At 37.3% G+C, this 20671-nt stretch overlaps 1 protein-coding gene across 4 annotated transcripts in view; it reads left to right on the top strand.

Annotated features, from left to right (window-relative positions):
* The window catches only part of PDE7B (phosphodiesterase 7B), a 215004-nt gene extending 203956 nt beyond the window's left edge, over nucleotides 1-11048 (top strand). For 3 of the 4 annotated variants that reach the window (XM_087940593.1, XM_026705542.2, XM_087940581.1), the window contains 3 exons: nucleotides 939-1035; nucleotides 3045-3125; nucleotides 6247-11048. In XM_087940593.1, coding sequence (XP_087796719.1) covers nucleotides 939-1035; nucleotides 3045-3125; nucleotides 6247-6458 — 390 coding nt within the window. In that variant the 3' untranslated portion in view covers nucleotides 6459-11048. Of the gene's footprint in view, nucleotides 1-938; nucleotides 1036-2841; nucleotides 3021-3044; nucleotides 3126-6246 lie in introns of those variants that run through there. The other variant, XM_087940587.1, reaches the window with a different exon arrangement.
* The last annotated feature ends 9623 nt before the right edge of the window (nucleotides 11049-20671 follow it).

The raw sequence follows: 20671 nt of genomic DNA, 5'->3' as shown, positions 1-20671 counted from the left end.
CTTATTGGAAAAGGGTTTGGGTCAGAACAATGGAGTGGTATATAAGTCTAAGTGCTATTGCTTTTTCTATCTCTCCTGCAAGGAAGCATTATTCCTTCTCTTCACCGATGGGGCCAGTTCTGTCCAGTCAACTCTTCGCCAGAGAAGTTCACAGGATGTCTTCAGCCACTCACTCTCAACCAAGTCTCTTTCAAAAACTTTGCTGTTGAGGGAATTACTAGCAAATTAAATGAAACTGCAATTCAGTGGAATAAGCACAATTAGATGATTTGATTTTTTTTCTTAACTTCCTCTTTTACGTTCCTCGGGTGTCAAGGGAGATACAAAGTTCTGGTTCTTGCTCTTCTGGCAGCCTCAACCATTATTAATTGATGTTAACCGATTTGATAATAGTTGCATATAACAAAATAAAACATTCCAAAATGATTTATATTAGTGCTAAGGTATCTCTGCAGCAAAAATCCAGCATTCCAGACAATTAGCTATACCTTGTTCCAGGATATCATTTCATTTCCTCCCCTCGCAACTGTTAACTAGAATTGTGTCCCTAAAGCATATTTTAACTTGATTTTTTTTTATCCTTCACATATTTCTTCATAATATACAGACTGTGGGGTTTCCTCAAGCTATGCTTTAAAAAGTTAATTTGCTATTAGTTTATAGAATGTTATCCAGCATCAGAGTATATTTGCATTTATAAAGTGTGCAGGTTTACAGTGTTATAATTATAACTGCAAGTTATTCAGTATTTATTGAATTTATTGCTTTTCTGTAGTTTTAATTGTTATTAATCTTTTTCATTTTGATTGGTACTATGGAATAATTCCCCTTCTGAGTGTCTTTTGTAGTACAACATAAAACTTGCAACGGCCAATAAATTTTGAAAATCTCTTGAGTATTATATGTCTTAATGCATCATGGATGTCTTTTATTTTCAGATTGCACTTAAGTGCGCAGACATTTGCAATCCTTGCCGGCTCTGGGAGTTGAGCAAACAGTGGAGTGAGCGAGTTTGTGAGGAATTCTACAGGCAAGGTCAGCAATCTGATATATTTTCACCTTGGCCCTGTGTTTCTGAATCATAATTTTAATACGAAGTGGCAGTGACTAGTCATCTTATTTGAAGTTGCTAAAAAAACCAGGGGAAAATACAACCTTCTTAAATAAATGCCTTCTTTTTTAAAACAAGAAAAAGAAAGTAAGTGATTAATACAACCATAGCTGTTTAATTGCCTTGGTAAACCTTGAACAGTTGTGTTCACTAGTCTTTTTAATAATACCAAAAGATGATGAATTAGCGCCAGTGTCCTTCAAACTTGGTAACTTTTAAGATTGTGGATTTCAACACCCAGAATTCCCCTGAAGGGATGAAGGGCCTGGCTTGGCCTACATGTAGAACTCTCAACATTTTCATCTCCCCTCACCGTTCCATCCCAAAAGAAAATCCATTTGCAGGAATTTTCTAGTTTCCATCAGAAAGAAAACATCTTGTGCATGTTATCCTAATCAGGTACCCTTCAGCCGCATTAGGATCATAATCTATCAATGTGGCCCTCTGACTGGGAATTTTGGGTGTTGGAATCTTGTAAATGTGTGGAGCATAAAGTTAGGGAAGGTTTATGTTACACATTATGCTTCTGACCACCCAAAGCTACTGATAACTACAATGCATATAAAAGATGTATGAAAGGAATGATAGCAAGTAACACATTGTGGTACATATCTTAGATCAGGGATGTCAAACTCCCGGCCCGTGGGCCAGATGCATCACGTGCTGGCCATGCCCACGCCCAATTTAGTGAAGGGAGGAAAAGTCCCAATACATCACATAACGATGCTGTGATGCCATGAGTTTGACACCCCTGTCTTATATTAAATCAGGGGTCTCAAATTCAATTTACCTTGGGGACCGCTGGAGGCAGAGTCTGAGGCTGGGCCGCATAAGGGATTCCACAAAAAACGTTAAAAAAATATCCTCAAATGTCATCAACAGTTAATGATTTCTCCAATACATGAACTGTCCTGAACCCATGAATGGAACATTGAATGAAGATCATGAACAGTTCCTCAGAACATGGCTTCTCCAGCTTACTCCTTGCTGCCAGAGACTTGACAACGCTTCCTCTCACATATCTGAGCCACATTTGGCTTGAGAGAGGAGGCACTTGAGACCCTCAGTATGGCTTGAAGATGATCATCAGTAAGTCTGGACCTGTACTTGGACTTGTTAAAGTTCAGGGTGGAGAAGAAGCCACGACGAGGAACGGCGGGCGGGACTTCCTTCAGAGGTCCATTCCCCCTGCGGGCTGCACTAATATTATACTTTCATATCACGGTGGGGGCCACAGGATATCGTCCTGCAGGCTGCAATTGGCCCGCGGGCCGCGCGTTTGAGACCCCTGTATTAAATAGACATCTTCTCCAGGAAAGAATACAAAATTTGCAGTTTAATAAGATAAAATGACTTACAAATGTCTACCAATAAAGTAATGAAATATTAATACAACTACTGTACCCTACCTATACAAATGTAGAGGTTTCCAGCACATCACTTAAGTACCACAAATGACCATAAAATAATTTGTGCAAGAAAGGAGTTCTATATCTTTGCTTTGCATGATTTGGTAACAGAGATGTGCAATGTGAATTGTAAAAGCAGTATATGAATGTCAGATGGATACCATTATTTTCCTTTTAAGATTTGCAGCATTCAGACAGATTAGCATATAAATTATTACATTTGTATTTATTTATGTGTATTCTGCCTTTATTAATTTTTACAAATAATTCAAGGCGGTGAAGATATCTAACATATCTTCCTTCTCCTATTTTCCCCACAAGTTCCTGGGGTTCCTGTGAAGGTGAACTGGTCTGAGAGAAAGGGATTGGCCCAAGGACATCCAGCTGGCTTTCATATTTAAGGCAGGACTAGAACTCATGATCTACCACTTACTAGCCTAGTGCCTTAACCAGTAGACTGAATTGTTAGAGCTCTACACACAAAAACATTTATGGTGTCAAAATTTAATCATCCTTTCTGATAGGTGATCTGGAGCAGAAATTTGACTTGGAAGTAAGTCCTCTTTGTAATCAGAAGAAAGACACAATACCTAGTATACAAATTGGTGAGTATACCATGCATCATTAGCCTAGTAGGTACCATAATTTCTCTATTCCAGGAAAGACTATTTGGCAAACAGATAAAATAAGTTTTATAATCCTTTGGGATATAAAGCTAAACTGCTTGTGAGTTTTGTCCATTTTACAATCTATCTGGCCACAGTTGTTATGTGGATCACTGCAGTTGTTAAGTTAGTAACACAGTTGCTAAGTGAATCTGACTTCCCCATTGACTTGAAAAAAAGTGGAAAAAGACTCATTAGTCACTTATATCCGTGCTGTCATAACTTTGAACAGCCACTAAATGAATGGTTGTAATTCAAGGACACAGTGTTTTTAAGTTGAACGCTTAAGATCAAAAGCAAAGGCCAAACATTTTCTAATCTAAAAATGCTAATAATAGTGAATCAAATTAAATCTTAGCTACTAATGGGTCAACAATTATGGGGACTTCAGATGCCAAGATGAATTGACTGCTATGCCAGGTCATTTGTGACAATCACTGTAATAGACAGGAAAGACAAGTTTAACAAAAGGAGCTAAATGCCCACGGGAATTATGGCCAGTGGCAATTTAAGCAGCAGCAATGATTTTGCTGGCAAAAAATCCCCTGACTCTTTTACCTCTCCTTTTATCCATCTGGAACCAGGAGTGATTCTACTAGTTCGCACCTATTCTCTAGAACCAGTTGTTAACATTCTAAGCAGTTCAGAAAACCGGTTGTTAGAAGAAATTACTGGCCTAATCCTGTAAGGAATGCAGGAAGGAAACATTCTGGTGTTGCTTACAGAAACTGCCTCTCTGTTAAACCTTATTACATTCTTGGCAGGACTTGACTTCCTGTCTCAGGAACCTCTCTGAAGTTTTTTTCCCCTCCTTTGCTGGTACTTTGCTTGTGTGGAGTGACCATTCAAAGTTACAATGGCACTAAAAAAAGTGACTTATGACCATTTTTCACACTTAAGACTGTTGCAACATCCCCACAGTCATGAGAGGCCAGGCAAGGAGATGGTGCCTCAATGTGAGTGCTATTGAGTTGGCCACACCCAGCCAATAAGATGACCACCACTGCCTAAGGCATGCCCACAGAACTGGTTATTAAAAATTTGAATCCCACCCCTGTCTGGAGCCCTTCTCAGCCCAGCTATGGAAATGTGTGCCATGGTCTGGTCTTAGGTACATCTCATTACACATAGTGGTAGTCATTCCGAAAATGCAATTAGAGTTTTTTTAAAATATAACTTGTATTAAAAGAAGATCTTACATACGATTAGAAAACTCAGAAACATCAAATGAAAAGGAGAAGAGGGAGTTCTGAAAACACAAAAGAAAAAGTGAGAAATAACAAAAGAGAAAGATATGTAAAATAAACGACTTCCAATCTTCTTTGCAGCAGTTATGTAGTAATTACCATCTCTATCCTTCCAAATGACATATTGTGGTTCTTTTCTTCCCATAAACAAGCCTTTTAATAAATCACCAAATTACCAAATTATTTCTGCCCTTTTTCATAAAAAGCCTATAAAGGGTTTCCAGTTTTTTATAAAAGTAATTATTGTTCTCTCCTTTATCAAACAAGTCATTTTAGCCATTTCTTCAAGCTTTGCCATCTTCACGATCCATTTCTCCTTTAAGGGTAGTTCTGTCGTCTTCCATCTCCACATTTAGTATTATTTTAATTATTTAATTAGTAAAATAGCCATAAGGCTTCCTGAATTAGTAAATAAGTTCTTATGACAAGGGTGATAGTGAATAATAATAATAAAATGCCATTTCCAGTCTAAACATCTGGCTGACTATACTTCAAATAATAATAATAATAATAATGCCTCCCAATGGCTCTGGGCAGCTTACAATAATCAAATTACAATGAAATTAAAAAAAATAAAGAATAGCAAGCACAAGGAAACAGGGAGTCCTACTCTCCTACACTGAAGGCCTGGGTAAGAAGCTCTTCTAAACAATAGTAGAGTGGGAGCCATCCAGATCTTGGGAGAACTTTATTTCAAAGGGTAGGCAGTGCTAAAAAGGAACGTTTTTGAGATCCTGACATTGTTTAATCAAAGGACCTCAGAATGCACCAACCCTGCAGGATCAAATTGGCCAGGGAGATGTTCAATCAGAATAGGGCTGGAAGGGACCTTGGAGATCTTCTAATCCAACCTCAAGCAGGGGACCATTTTGGAGAAGTGGCTGTCAAGTGTCTTCTTCCAATGATGAAACACCCTGTTGTGGTTAGCCGACAGCAGGTGCGGACGACTGAGGAGAGTGAGAACTCAGATGAGGGGCCAGAACCATTAGGGAGTGAACTGCTGCCTTCAGAGATTGTGGGGGCTGGCAGCAGCGATGAGGAGGTTCCCGAGGAGCCTGTGTCAAGTACGGGTATGCGCAGGATTGCTTGCAGGAAGAGCAGCTGCAACAGCACGGGTGACTCATGAGTAAGGCTGCAAGGTAATGGCCCCTCCTTCAAGAAAATAAAAGCCAGCTGTGAAGTGAATGTTCTTTGCAGGAAGCAAAGACGTTTTGAAACTCAGCCTTGTGGACATTACAGTATCTTAAGTTGGTATTTGAAGACTCTTGTGTTATGAAATATTTCTTATCTGTGATTTTTGGAAGTCTCACACAGTTTTGGCAAGGTTTGTGTTTACCAAAGTTAATTAGTTTGCAGCAGCCTTTTAACCAGGGATTCGTAAGACTCATTAAAAGGTTTCTCTTTCCTTTGGTTATTGTTTGTCTTATTGGAAAAGGGTTTGGGTCGGAGCACACCCACAACTTCTGAATCAGGCAACCTGATCCACTGATTAATGGTTAATGTTCCACTGGTTATGGGAGATAGTCAATCCCTCAAATAACCAGGCGCCATACCATCAGATCAGTTCAAATAGCATTACATTCCAGCAGGTGTAGAGCAGTGTGAGGGCAATATATTTGTAAAAGAAAAGCCAAAATAATTTGGAGTAAGTTAAATATTAATTATTTTTGTATTAATTAAGAACACCCAAATAATGCAATCTTGAAGCTATGGTAGGCCACCCCTTTTTCAGAGTAGAATGTTGGCTTAGCAGAAAAGGGCATTTAGTGATCAACTAAACTGCTGAGGTAACTTGCCTTATGTTTTTTCTCCAGGCTTCATGACCTATATTGTGGAGCCACTCTTTGAAGAATGGGCCAACTTTACCGGGAACACTCATTTATCTGAAAACATGCTGAACCATCTGAGAAGAAACAAGACCAAGTGGAAGAGATTGCTTCCTAAGCAACATGGCATCACCATTGACCACTCACTCCAAATTACTGAAAACGAAGAGCAGACTTTTAATGAAGGAGAAACCCCATAGAGGTGGTACAACAACAAAATCCTACAGGTGTGTTGGCCCATCATCAAGACAGAAAATCAAGAGAGCCGGAGGAAAACTGAACCTGAAGTAACCTCCTATTGGGAAAAACCTACATTATTTGTAGGTTTGATTCTAAAGTGCCACCAAATCTTCCTTCTTCATCTTAATATCTGAAGCCATTCGTCACCTCTGATCTTAAGCTTGCAGTAAGATAATGAAGCTGGACTGATAAGCAGGAACCAACTCATAGGAGTAGTGGAGGACACAGGAAAGACCAGTGCATTTTGGCTTATCAAGTTGCATTAACTTTGTGTGATATTGAGAAAGGTGTTGAATAAAGGCTTGGAGTAATGTACAGTCAATTGGCAGCTGGGCTGCACATTAAAACTCACCACCAGCATCATCAGAACTCAGAAGACATTTGGCCACACAGAGAGAAGTTTTAACTGACTAATGTCTTTTATAATTTTTGTATTTGATGCACTGGAAAAGGCATTTAAAGAACCTTGAAGTAAGGTTATTCTGTGTATACAATGATTTTTTCATAGTGGTACCCATTGATCATTTTAAGCCACTTTAGATAAAAGACTGACATTCTCACCGCAAGAACAGTGTTTCCTCTCGAATCAAAAGGGAAGAGCTGTACAGTTTAAATGTTCCCAGATGTCTCTTTTGATGGCTGTATCTGTGGCCTGTTTATATTCGCACTTGTATGTTTTTCATTATATATACATATATAATGAAATATATATATATTCTCATGCCAAAATACAAGTATCATGGGAAAGCTACCTGTATAAGCAATGGCACTGTGAACAAAATACTGTTAGTTTTAGTATTTGTAAATATTATTAATATACTTTCATTTGTTTGCAGATAAAGGCCTTCAAGTTCCAGCATTCAGTACTTTAACTTTCTGATGGCTACTGAAAGTCTTATGGCCTGTTTTCATTAGCTCAGCCAAGGATTACATTATCAATATCTGCTGGAGGTTTTTGTTTGTTTGTTTTTGTTTGTTTGCAGGTTTGATTTGCATTCATTTGTGGGCATGAGTTCCAGTAATTAATGAAGATGCAATTCAGCACAATTTTTGTCATTTTTTAAAAACTTCAATGGATAAATCTATAAACTTGTTTTATGTAAAAATGCTAATGCCAAACTGACCAAATGAAATCGGACCTTGAAGTAGCCAAGGATTGCATCATATCAAGGGGTTTTGTTAAAAATCTCCAAGATTATTATTATATATGTTTAAAGATATCCACAGAGCCATAATCTTACACAGTTTTACTCAGAATTATATTTACCCCAAAGGGTGTCCAGTTCTTTTTTGTCATAAACTGAGATACACTACTCTATCCGTTAAGGCCAGAATAGGCAGTCTTGGATTCTGCAGTAATTTGAACGATACTTCTCACGGTCTCTTGCCTACACCCAGTTTTGTTATGAGAATTGAAGCTCAAAATATAATTGATCCCTGCATTAATGACTCACTTTGAAGTTCAGGATGTCTTTCGAAACCAAACAATGTTACCAATCAAAATCTGCAGAAACACGCTATTAATGCCTGTAAATCGCTAAAGAATTATCCAGTTTTTCAGGGATTTTTGACTTTGCTTGTTGATTAGGTTTATAGTCTGTCTTTCTATCAAAATGGTACACAAGGCAGCTCTCAATACATGGGGACAGAATTTAAGATGTAATGAAAAAAATAAAAAGTCAGTTAAACGCATTAAAGTTAAAGCCTATTTCCGCAACTTAATAGACTTTTAATAGACTGACAGGTCAACTTGAAGGCTAAATGACTGTTTTAAGAATGCCTTTGTGTGCCTACAACAGAGGGATGGGATTAGAGGTGGAGAAACATCAAATAAGGAGCTGACTTTATTCAATAGAACTAGAGATGATTTTGGATAGGTCAGTTCTCCTGCAAATTATCAGTTCACATTTCATTATGTGCATATCCAGCAAAATGCACATGGGCTACTTCTAAACAAGCAAATGTATTCTCCAAATTAACATATGCAAAAAGTATATGCATTGTTTAGTAGTATGGTTTTTTTTCCTAACAAAATCTTGGTATTTTTGATTCATTATATTTTACACATTATTTTTATGTTATTGCTAATTACATGGATATCCTTTTCGAAGAATACAGCAACACTACAAAGAAGGGAGATTTCTTGATAAATTAACTTTGAACAGGAAAGCAACTGAGCCCAGCTTTCCTAATGTATCAAAGAAGTGGCATAACAATGGCAGATTTTAACTCTGTTTTGTATTGAAGAGAAACAATGCCAATCAGGATGAAATATCATATATAGTTGGAATAGAATGCAAAACAGGTAGTTGCATAGTAAGGCAAATAAAAGTCTAAGTCATATGTTTGCAAGTCAAATGAAGAACAACATTCCATTTGGATATTATAGAGTAAGGCTATTGGTCCCTCTTACTTGCTAATACGAAACTCATTTTAGCAGTAACACAATATTGGGAAATCATAAAAGAACAATGCTTGAGTGTGTACATCTTTAGTAAAAGATGGGGGGGGGGGGTGATCCCCAAGAGTTGTTGAATTCTATTGTCTACCAGCCCCAGTCAGCATGAAAAATACCAAGGGGCAACTAGACTGGCAGACAAACCAAACATATAATATATCCTTACCCAGTAGAATCCTGATTGAGAACTCCGTGGTGTTCACTGAACTTGGTTGTTTTCTTGCTCAATTTGGTTGTTTTCTTGTTTCATTACCCAAACTAAGAAAGCAACCAAGCTCAGAGAGCATCAAGGACCCCTCATTTCAATCCTGAGCTACAAATATTCTCCTTTATTAGAATCCTGATTGTTCTCACACATTCTCTAATATCTAACTCTGAAATGCTTAAACTTCTATCACTTTTACAGTTTTCAAGCAACCTCCTTAAGACTAGTTCACAGGGCAAAGTGTGAAGATTATCTGTTTTCGTTCCTCAAGTTCCCAGCCATAGATACAAACAGTGCTCAGTTATAAAAAGTTAATCTACTCTATGATATGATTGAGAAATGTTATGTGAATGCAGCCACCACCTAGAAATGCTACCCTTATATTTTTAAACATAATGTAGAAAGAAGTTGGTGGTCAAATTAGAAGACTATTAAGTCACAAAATGGTGAAGCGAAAAGAATGTATCACTGTGTCCTGAGTTGAATTGAGAACTTAGGCTGAGAAAATACTTCCAATTGATGGACGCATTGATCAAACTATTTGGGGGGGCTTGTAGAAAGGAGCTTAATATAGGCAGGGACAGCAGGATTCACTCTGCCAAAACTAGCAGAGATATTTAGCACAATAGGGCAAAAACGAATTGATTGGATTTCAGCAGTATTTTCATTATTTTATTTATAATAGTATCCTTGTGGTTTTTCTGAAGATTTAACAAAAAATTAAATACAAATTTGCGGAATAAAATAATCTGTTACCAACATTCTCAATATTTACTGTAACCATTTTCACATCATTCCATAATTGTTATTCATCAGACTGTTTTTATTTCAAGTGCTGTGGACCATTCCTTACATTGTCATGACATGATTATGATTTTTAAAAGCTCTAGCCTTGCTTTACTCAGCTAATACATGCCATCCAAATGCAGGTTCTTAACACCACTCCCTCCAAGCTCAAAATAGCTCCAGTGAGATAATGGGTCATACACATACATACATACATACATACAGTACATACATTTCTCAGATTTTATTCGGTCCTTGCATTTTTTGTCTCAGAAGAATTATGATTTACAAAACCTTCATATTTGCATAGAAGGCCACACATTTGAAGGGTTTTCATTTAGAGAAGCTGACTTTGTGGAATCATTGTGAACAGTTTTATCCTGTTATGCCATGCATGAAGTACTTGAATTCCCTTTTCAACATGAATTTGAGCAGAGCCCATGATTAAAAATTTTGTGATTACCACAAGCAGGGCTACCTCAAGGGGAAAAAGTGGTAGAACATTTTGTTTTTGTTGTACTATATCAGCAGCACAATCCCTATATTTTCTATTCACAAAAGTTGAATGAAAAGAAAATGTTTAAATTGGCTATTAAATATTCTCTGCCAGCATTTTTACCAAACAAAAAGGTTTGCTAATATAACATGCACTTCTGAGCAAACAAAAATTAATGATGATTGACACCAGTGGGATCAAGATTCAATTGTCATGGATGTAAGTATTATCCATTAAGCTGAAAGAACCTGGCTACACTTCAACCTAATGCTGAAATGTAAGTTTGTTTTCTAATGTCTATTGCATAAGCCGCATCCTGAACCGAGCATACAGATGAACAGTGAAAGTATGTTTTTTTTTTCCTTTTGTCTAATAGTTGCTGTTCTTATAAACTTTGTGAATGATACTTTGCAAAATGCCTTTTCATCCTTTAAGAACTGGTACTTATGTATTATTTTATTGCCATAGGCTGCCTCTAGCAATTAAGCAAGCAAGATGGATACTTTCCAGGCATCATAGGAAGATACTTTGTTGGTCTGTAGTGTCAAAAAAGTAAGTTTGGTAGCGCTACGGCTAACAAATCTGTATTAAAATTTGCTACCAGATACCTCCTGATTTTTTTCCCCAGTATTCAGATACCTTCATCTATTCCATCGATCTGGTGCTGCATTGTGCTTGGTGCTAACTTTGTCACCATTTGCTGTGAATTCTGCTTGCTGCCTCATGGCTTTGCAATGAAACTTGTAAGCAAATCTGAAAAAAAGTAAGATGCTTTTTCGAATGAACGGAAGGAACGCATGACCGTTTTTCTACTGGAACCACCCGCCACTGACTTCAAGAACAATCTTGCTCCAGGTGGGGGGGGGGGGGGGGGGGGGGGGGGGGGGGGGGGGGGGGGGGGGGGGGGGGGGGGGGGGGGGGGGGGGGGGGGGGGGGGGGGGGGGGGGTGGGGGGGGGGGGGGGGGGGGGGGGCTTTTTTTTTTTTTTTTTTTTTTTTTTTTTTTTTTTTATTGTATTTTTACTGAAGGACTCCCAGATTGGGTTATGACAGGAAGCACTAAACTGCTGCTCTTCTGCATTTCCTCCTAGAAGCAAAATTGAGTCTTTCGGTGAAGATCTTCCAGGAGTTAGTATAGAATGGACTTTTTAAAAGGTTATTAAAGTTTGCAAAAGAAAGCTTTAAAAAAAACCTGTATTTATACTGTATAAATATAAAAAGTAAGAAAAGAAGAAGAAAAGAGGAAATATGTGTTAAAAGCAGAAAAATGAGAGAAGATATATGAAAGATGACTTTTCTTCCAGTCGCATATAAACAATTTGGCTAACCACACCTTATCTAATAGTTAAGTAAAAGGGAAAAAAATCTTTTCTTCTCATAAATAATCCCTCATCCATAATCAAATTGCAAAAAAAATATAAATCAATTTGTCATACATTTGAATCTTAATCCAAAAAATTCAATTTTATAATCCAAGCTTGTAATTTTCTCTAAGAAATAATGCAAAAGAAATCTCTTTCCGTTTGTATACAAGTGCAACAAAGCATCATCATACAATCCTGGTAGTCTCTGTAATAAACTGATTGACTAAATCCTGGTGAAAAAGGGAATCCCATTAATAGCTACCAGAAACTATAACATATATATTTTTAACCTTTATCTAACAGAATTACTTTAGAAATCATCTTTTCATTTTTAAAAAGCTTGGTATTGATCCCATCTAGTTAGGTCTCAGAAGCTGATTTCTTATCAGTTTCTCTTTTGTCTTTTTCCTGGAACAGTTTGAGCAATTTGTCTCTTGTCAGAGTTTTCTTGGTTTTCCACATTCCTCTTGTAAATCCACAATAAGAAGGCTTTCTAAGTCAGTCTTCTGATTTGTTATTATATGTCCCTATTAATTATCAAAACACAAACTGGTTTCATTTGTAAATCAGTTTTGATGTCATTTTCCCTATTACTCAAATCCTGGTATTTTTAAAATCATTTTCAAGTCCTAATATCTTTTTCCATATCATTTTTATACTTTAACCATTTTTAAACTCCAAATCCATATTTAAATCAGGATGTTTTATCTGATAAAATCTATTGTTCTTCTATTTTCTCACTATAGTGTCACAGAATCTTATATACTTATATGATGACACAGAATCTTCTGAGTAAATTGTTCCCAAAAAGCCTTAGTTTGTTCTACAAATAGTGTTGTTCCATTATTTTGAAGGATCTGCTCTCCTTTAACAGTACAGTAATCCTTTTGTAGTTTTTGGTTCCCTGTAGCCAGCCTTCAGATCCCTTCTTATCATCTATTTATTTTCCAGTCAGGAAAATTTTCCCATAAGAGGATTTGTTACCATTAATTTCAAAAACTTCATATACTATTTTATAAATCTTAAATACCCCACCAGAAATATTATTTCAGGTTCATTTAGCCCCTTGACTTTCCAAAAGTAACATTCCAGTCCCACTTCTGTTTTCCAAAAATTAAAAATCCCTCTTGTTAATCCTTAAATTTACTCAGAACTTGTTTCACCCCATATGGAAAGAAAGTCTTTCAGTGTAATATAACTTGTTTTTCAAAACTTTCATTCCAAAGAAATCAGTAATAAGTAGCTTCCAAAAGTAATTAAGAGAGGAAGTAGGCAAACACTATGTCTCTTTAAAAAGCACCAAGGGTGGCTTAGGCAAATATTCTACCAGACCTCTCAAACCTACTGGATAGCAATCTTTTTGGAGGGAGAATCTGTATGGCACTAAAACATGGGTTTTCTTTTCTTCTTAGTCCAAGTTCCAAGGAGCCAATTCATCAGCTTTATTAGCTCACCAAAAAGTAGAATCATGTTCAGTCTGCCATACTGCCTCGGAAGGCACAAGAATGAACTTTTCTGAATGGCCTAAAGAGAATGATTGTATGCCATTGGCACTTTTATCTATTTATATCTCTAGCAGAACATAATTAGTGTTTTGCTTATGTATTACATTGATATTATTTAGAATATATTAATTTCTTATTCTTAATGCAGTGTAATGCAGTTGTAAGCCACTGTAAATCTTGATAATATCTGCAGCATACACCACATTGCCATCATCAGGCAGCATCAATTATGAAGATGTGCCAAAGGGCAAATTGGTAATAGAAAAGTAACTTTTAGCTTCTCAGTTCTTTTAATGCAGCCTTCTCTTTAAACCAGGGGTGTCAAACTGGATTTCTTTGAGGGCCAGATCAGCATTGTACTTCTCCATCGGCTGGCAGGGGGGTGGGGAACGGGGGGGTGGGGAGATGGGACAGACACCTCCTGCAGCACCCTGTCAGCCAAAGTGGGGCATGTGGAGACATGCCCCTTCTGTCCTGTTTTCAGCCTGAACGGCCTCCTGCAGCACTTTTCCATGAAAACAGGCTGTGCAGGGCCCTCACGAGGCCTCCGAGAAGTCTGTTTTTGGCCAGCAGAATGCTACAGGAGACAGTGGAAACCAAAAAATGGCCCAGGGGATTCTGCCCACACACCCCCTTCATGTCCCATTTTGGCCAGCAGACACTGTGGGCCAGTCCTTTGATATTTCCAGGCCAGCCCCATGGGCCAGATTTAAGCACCCCGCAGGCTGGGTCCAGTCTGCAGGCTTTGCGTTTGACACCCCTGCTGTAAACACTCTTACATAAACAACTTCACACTCTTTGTATTTGATGTACTAGCCAGCCAGTTTGGTTAAGGTACTGGTCTAGAAACCAGGAGGCTATGAGCTCTAGTCTTTCTTAGGCATGAAAGCCAGTTGGGTGACTTTAGCCCAATTACTTTTTTTTTAATCCAATCCACCTCACAAAAATGTTACTGTGGGGAAAATAGGAGGAGGAAGGAATATTATGTATGTTTGTTGCTTTGAATCATTTATAAATTTTTAATAATCTTTGCAAATTTAGCTCAGTTTCTTTTACTTTACTTTACTTATTACTTTATAAAGTAATAAAGATGGGATAAAAACCTTATAACCAGGGGTGGGATACGACAGAGTTAACTACCGGTTCGGGATTTACAAGCTTCCCTGCAGGCTGCGAGCCGCGTGCCTGTAAATTGTCATCAGCAGCTGCCTGCAGAGAAGTAGCCTTTGAAACAACCCCTTTTTTCTTGCTATTCTAACTGCAACTGCCTCGTTCAGCAGCTGAAGTTGAAAACTCGGGAAATAAAGATCAGGTAAGAGTCCAGGTGGGCGGGTGGGCAAAAACATCAGCAGACATAGAACCGGTTCTATGTCTGCTGGTCTTCAGAGCTACCGGTTCTACAGAGGTGGACAGAACCGGTAGAAACCCACCCCTGCTTATAACTAAATATATTATTAGAGGTGTGAATCCTGATGAAATTATGTGAGGGATAAATAGGCTGGCTCGAATCGTAACTTGGCCCTTTTTTCTTTTTTTGTGGGCCACCACTAGTGGTAAAATCTTCTGTCCAAAAAGGTTTTGCTGACAGCAGATAAATCCATATAGGCAAGTAGAATACATCCCAAAATAAGCAGCCCCAACACACTGGCAGACCAAAATGTAATAAGAACCCTTAACCTTTATTTGAAATTCCAAGCTTCCAAGGGTTTCTCTTTCAATATACCTGGAAAACAAGACTATTGCTTCTTCCTGTCACGCAATATTTTTAAATCATTTCTTAGCCTGCTTTTCATCAAATGCAATTTGAAATTGAGCTCTATTTGCAAAAATTATAGCTTCTTATGAGTGACTCATACCAAAATAATAAAATGAGGCTTTTCTCCTTTAAAGGGAACAGCTAATATTGGTAGCTGTTATCAAGAACTGAACATAATTATTAGGCATGGTTGCCTCTTACAAGTGGTTGCCAAATTTCACATAATTGGATTTAATGATTTTGTTATTTGGCAACAAATTGGTGCTTTAGTTAATGCTGCCAGAAAAGTAAAACTGCTTTTTTTAAAAAAAAAAATTATGGTTAATATCCTGTAATACTCTTCATTTTTACTCACTAGAGACTTTAATATTATTGCTGTAATCTTTGGCCTAATTAACTTGTCCTTAATCCTTTCCATTTTTGACATTTGATTTAAAGAAAGTATAATAAAATGAATAAGTGGGAATTATGGAATGCTTTTGTACACATAGAAAGAAAGGTTGGTCACTGAATGGAAAAAAAGTGATCTAAAAGCCATGCATGAGAATAAATGCAGTGCTTAGCAAATACTTAGAGCTGGAAGGAAAAATGTTAAGTTAAGCAAATATTGATAGAAAGTTAGTGGTTAATGTGAGGTCCGTTGCTACAATTGAATGTCAAAAAAAAGTTTGTTATATGGAAGGGAGAATGGTGTGTGTCAGGAGACAGATAAACATAAGCTTCATGTAATGGGCTTAAAAATACTGTATGTATCATAAAATAAGGCTAGAGCTGAGAATTAGTAAGGAACGAATGAAGGTGGTTGACTACAAATATGAGTGATTAACATATAACAAGTGCAAAATATATGTATATTTAAAAAAAACTAACACTTATCTCTGCATGCAAGTAAATGGCACTTTAAGACTTTTCTCCCTTTGAGAGGCTGCTACCAAACTAGGCAAGCTGGCAGGCAAGGGAGGTTTTTGTCAACAAGGAGATGAACAGGAAAAGGAAGGGTAGCTAGGGGACTCTAGAGAAAAACCATATTAATCTATAAACATGATTTTGGTTGCTTGGCATGTTTTTGCTATAGTCCTATTAATGGCAGTATCAGAAACTCAAAGCAAACTAGAATTAAGTCAGGGTAATAATAAACTATAATTACCCTGTGCCAATTTGCCACTGTCAGCATATCACAATTTTAAGGACATGCTTTGTGGAACATAATGTGATCAAATTAGTTGGCCAAGTTGGGTTCAGGTGTATTAAAGCAAATACGCACACACACTGGAAAACCATCTTAAGGCTTAGTATTATAGTCAAGTCTAGGCTTGTGTGAAATGCTGTGGCTGCTATGCAGTGATGCTAAAGGGATATTTGAGACTTTTACGAATTAATACTCTTTATATCAAACCAAGTAATTTATTGTTCCATTTTATATAGCTTCCCATCTCAAATATGTGACTCTGGGCAGCTCACACCAATTAAAAAAACTTTTATTAAACACTAAATAATACCATTCAAGAAATAACAATATAAAAGCCATATAAAAACCCCAATAATGTGGTGCATATGTGCCTGCAGGTGATGTCTTACATTTAAAAAGACCCTTGCTTTGTGCTTTCCTAAACTTAGTATTTCAAGATATAGGAGAATTTTTATCCCTTCCAAATGCTCTTTGTGCGAAGTATAGCTTGCCTTCTACCAAAAGGCTGAACATAGCAAATTGCCATGGGAAATCTTCCAACACAATTGCATTCTACCATGGTCCTATGGCAGTGAAGACCTTCAACTTCAAGGATTCCGGAGGGCTTTATACCTATGAGTAAATTTCAAATTAGGTATCCAGTTTTTTACACTTTCCTATAACAGGTAGTCCTCAACAGTTTGTTTAATGATCGTTCAAAGTTACAACGGCACTGAAAAAAGTGAGTTATGACTGTTTTTTACACGACCGTTGCAACATCCCTGTGGTCACATGATCAAAATTCACATGCTTGGCAATTCATTCATTTTATGACAGTCGCTGTATCCTGGGGTCATGGGATCCCCTTCTGTAATTGTGTGACAAGCTAAGTCAATAAGGAAATCAGATTCACTTAACAATTTGTTTTTTTATCAACTACAGTGACCCACTTAACTGTGGCAAGAAAGGTCATAAAATGGGGGGAACTCTCAGAAATTATGGGATCAATTGTGGTCGTACGTTGAGGACTACCTGTATAATCGTATGTATGAATCATATTTAATGTCTACATAAGTCTGAAGAGCAGCACTGTACTTCTATTCCAGGTGTACTGTTATTGTTATTTACTTTAGTCCTCTGGACTAACAGGTGTACCAAACTATATTTTTTCCATATAGCATACCTAGCAGCTGTAAGCACAGGCTAATTATGCATCAGGATGGGCCAGATTTCATTCCACAGACTTGTATCAGTAGGAAAAACAGTAAAGGGAATAGAGATAGGACAGGAAGCATCCTGAGCTTCCTGTCCTATCCCTACCATTCAGGTAGAAAAACTGACTCACAATACAGTTAGAAACAAGTTGGACTACTGGTTTGCAGGGCTTCAGCAGCGGCAGGAATCCGCGATCGTGCGCGGTTTCTGCTTGCGCTCGCTGCTGGAGTGCCCCGAGCCAGCCGGCTTCAGGGCTATAGTTACCCCGTAGAGGTGACTGAAGATAGGGGAGACCCGGCAGGGGTCAAGGAGAATCGCACCTCCCCTCCTCAGCTGGCTTAACTCCCTTTTCCGAAAGCGGTAAGAGCGGCGGTCAGAAATGGCTGCCACAAAGAAACACTCATCTGGAAAAATATGTGCAGGAGGGAGCTGAGAAGTGAAAGTTTCAGCTGACCGGGTTGATAAGCAATATTTAAGATATCCTGGAATTTAAATTTTGGAAAAGGATACATCGTTCCCAAAGAAGATCTGGAAGCAGTGAATGAAAGTGAAAAGGGAAAGTTTGTTTTTTCTCACTCTCCCTCCTTACGGTGACAGCAGATGAATGAGAAATTGGAAAAACCCGCTTTGGCATCAGTAGGTAATTAAACTGGAAAATTAAAGCCAAGGGGACAATAAAGATTTCTGAACACTGAAAAAACCTTTTTTTTTGCTGTAAGTGGGAAGGGAGAGGAAAAGAATTAAGACTAAGATTTGGCTGGAGGAGACTGCTTGGAATTTAAAAGACTAGAGCTAAACTGTAATAAGACTTCTAAAAGATACATTTTAATTGGAACTTTGTAACCGAATTGTAGCCCCAGGAAGAGAAAGTGAAAAAAGAAAAAAAAAGTATTAAATGAAACAGCCTGTGTGTATTTGGACTGCTTGATGTCTTTGGGACTCTTGGAAATTATTATTTGAATGATTAAAAACAGGACAGATAAAGGATATAAGTATAATGATTTAAACTGAGATGAAATAAATAAAATAGAATTAAGAGAGTGAAAAGAGGGGAGAAGCTATATAGAAAATGTAGAATGGTAAATAAGATATGGAATGGTATATAAAAGTGAGCATGAACTTGAATTTATGTCTGTGCAAAAAGATGTAACCCGGGATCAAGCTGCTTTCCAAAAAGATGTTTTATGTTTTCATGTTTTGTGTTTTGTTTGTATATGTTTGTCGTTTAAAAATTAATAAAATTTTTGGAAAAAAAAATACAGTTAGGAACAAGCAGAAAGTTTGCTTTGACCCAAAGCAAATTGCAACAGCAGCTACTTATGGATATCTAAACTGAGCAATAGCATCAATCAGGACTTGGGAGAGGAAATGAAATGAGGGATTAATATTGAGGAAGAAAAGTCCACCACAACTCTTAAATGCTAACTATATATAACCAAATTACCTGCACACCTTTGTGGGCATAGAAACTAGGAATGAACAGCTTTGAAAAAGGGGTCTCTACGGAGGACACAACTGTTTGCAGGTAGTGTCTTATTGCCCTCTAGTGGTTATTTGCATGAGCTAACTAATTTCTGGAAATGTGCTACTTGCTCTAAGGCAGGGATGTCACAGCCGCATCACATGACATATTGAGATTTTTTTTTTCCCCTTTACTAAACTGGGAATGGGCAGCATGTGATGCATCCAGCCCAAAGCCCGGGAGTTTGACAGCACTGCTCTAAAGACTCCGAAAAGGTGTCTAAAGGAAATAAATACTTGAGGTGAGTGGTGTGAATGCATCCTGTATCCTCTTCATTGTGCATAATAAGTTTAAGCCAAAAGCATACAAAACGTTATTCACAAAAACCATCAAAGCCAGAATCCTACAAAAATCATTATTTCAGTTTTCAGTTATGAATCCATTCCCTATATATTGAATGTTGTAATAATTGAGAACTTAGATAAAATTAAATTCTGACTTTAGATCACAGCAGACAATTTCTGTTGTGTTGTGTTATTAAGATTTGAACCACAATGAACATACATGCAAAACTGCACTATGCAACTTGGAATGTCTTTGTCTTGAAAATCATTATTATGCAGTGAGAAAAAAAATCAGTGACACAACACATGTAACCAAGCAGAAGTTTAACATGTTGCGTTTCAACTTATCCAATAATTATTCTGTTCTTTTAAAAAACTAATAATAATAATTAGACATCATCTTTTCCTGAAAGAACATTCAAGTTTTTCTATAGGTAGAAAAAAATGTGCTGAAGATTTGATATATATCATGTTATCACTCTGGAAAATAAGAAACTAGCCTACTAAGCAGAATAAATTCCTAAATCATATACTAATTTCAGATATTTCCTTCTAGTAAAGATAACCATTTGACAGAGCACACTTTTAAAAATAAAGCTACATACAAGCCACTTTAAATTAAAGACTGAACTTCTAAGGAAGGTGCCTAAATATATTAGTTCAGTGCTGATTAAATTGTAGCATATTATTTAGTAATAACCTGACATCAATGTTGAAACATCCCAATGCAAATTACAAATAATTGCTAACCTTTCATTATACATCTCTGCAAATATCAGTGCAGAGGTATTTCCCACCCAAGAAAGAAGACTGTAACAACATACAATAGCGAAGTATGAGTCAATATACTGCCATAAAGAAGTACCTACATATTTGATAAGGAAACCAATTATCTTCTGCTAGGTTTATTCTTCTTGTTATCAAAGTTATTCAGTTAAAAGGATAACTGCTGAGAACAATACAGTGTGTCAGGCTACAGAACTTTTTCCATTCAATCAACAAGAATGAACTTCTGAAAACCAAAAGGAATCCTTTATTGAGATGAAGGATTCATGTAGGGATTAAAAGCAGCATCTAACATGCCTCAGGCATACAGGAATAGATAAGGGAGTTTAAGACCCCTCCCCTTCTCTTGATGTGTATTTAGTAAAACAAAGAGCCAACATGTTTATTCCCCCCTCCCTCTTCTAGGAACTATCTTTTTTGAGGTTCCCAGGAGACATCTCCCAGCAGGAATTTTTATGGTCTCTTCATCCTATGGCTGTCTCTCTCAGAGGTGACATGTTTCCAGGCATCTGGTTTCCGTCCCTCCATAGTATATCATGGGTTATCCAAATTCAGTATAAGATTTAATATATCCATGTTACATCAAAAAGGATTTCTTATACCAACTTTCCACCCCCACCTTCTTCTTCT

The sequence above is a fragment of the Pseudonaja textilis genome, chromosome 1 (genome assembly GCF_049901715.1).
Source record: "Pseudonaja textilis isolate UNSWEBS1 chromosome 1, rPseTex1.2, whole genome shotgun sequence".
In the NCBI taxonomy this organism is placed as follows: domain Eukaryota; kingdom Metazoa; phylum Chordata; class Lepidosauria; order Squamata; family Elapidae; genus Pseudonaja; species Pseudonaja textilis.
This window is presented reverse-complemented; position numbering and strand designations above follow the sequence as displayed.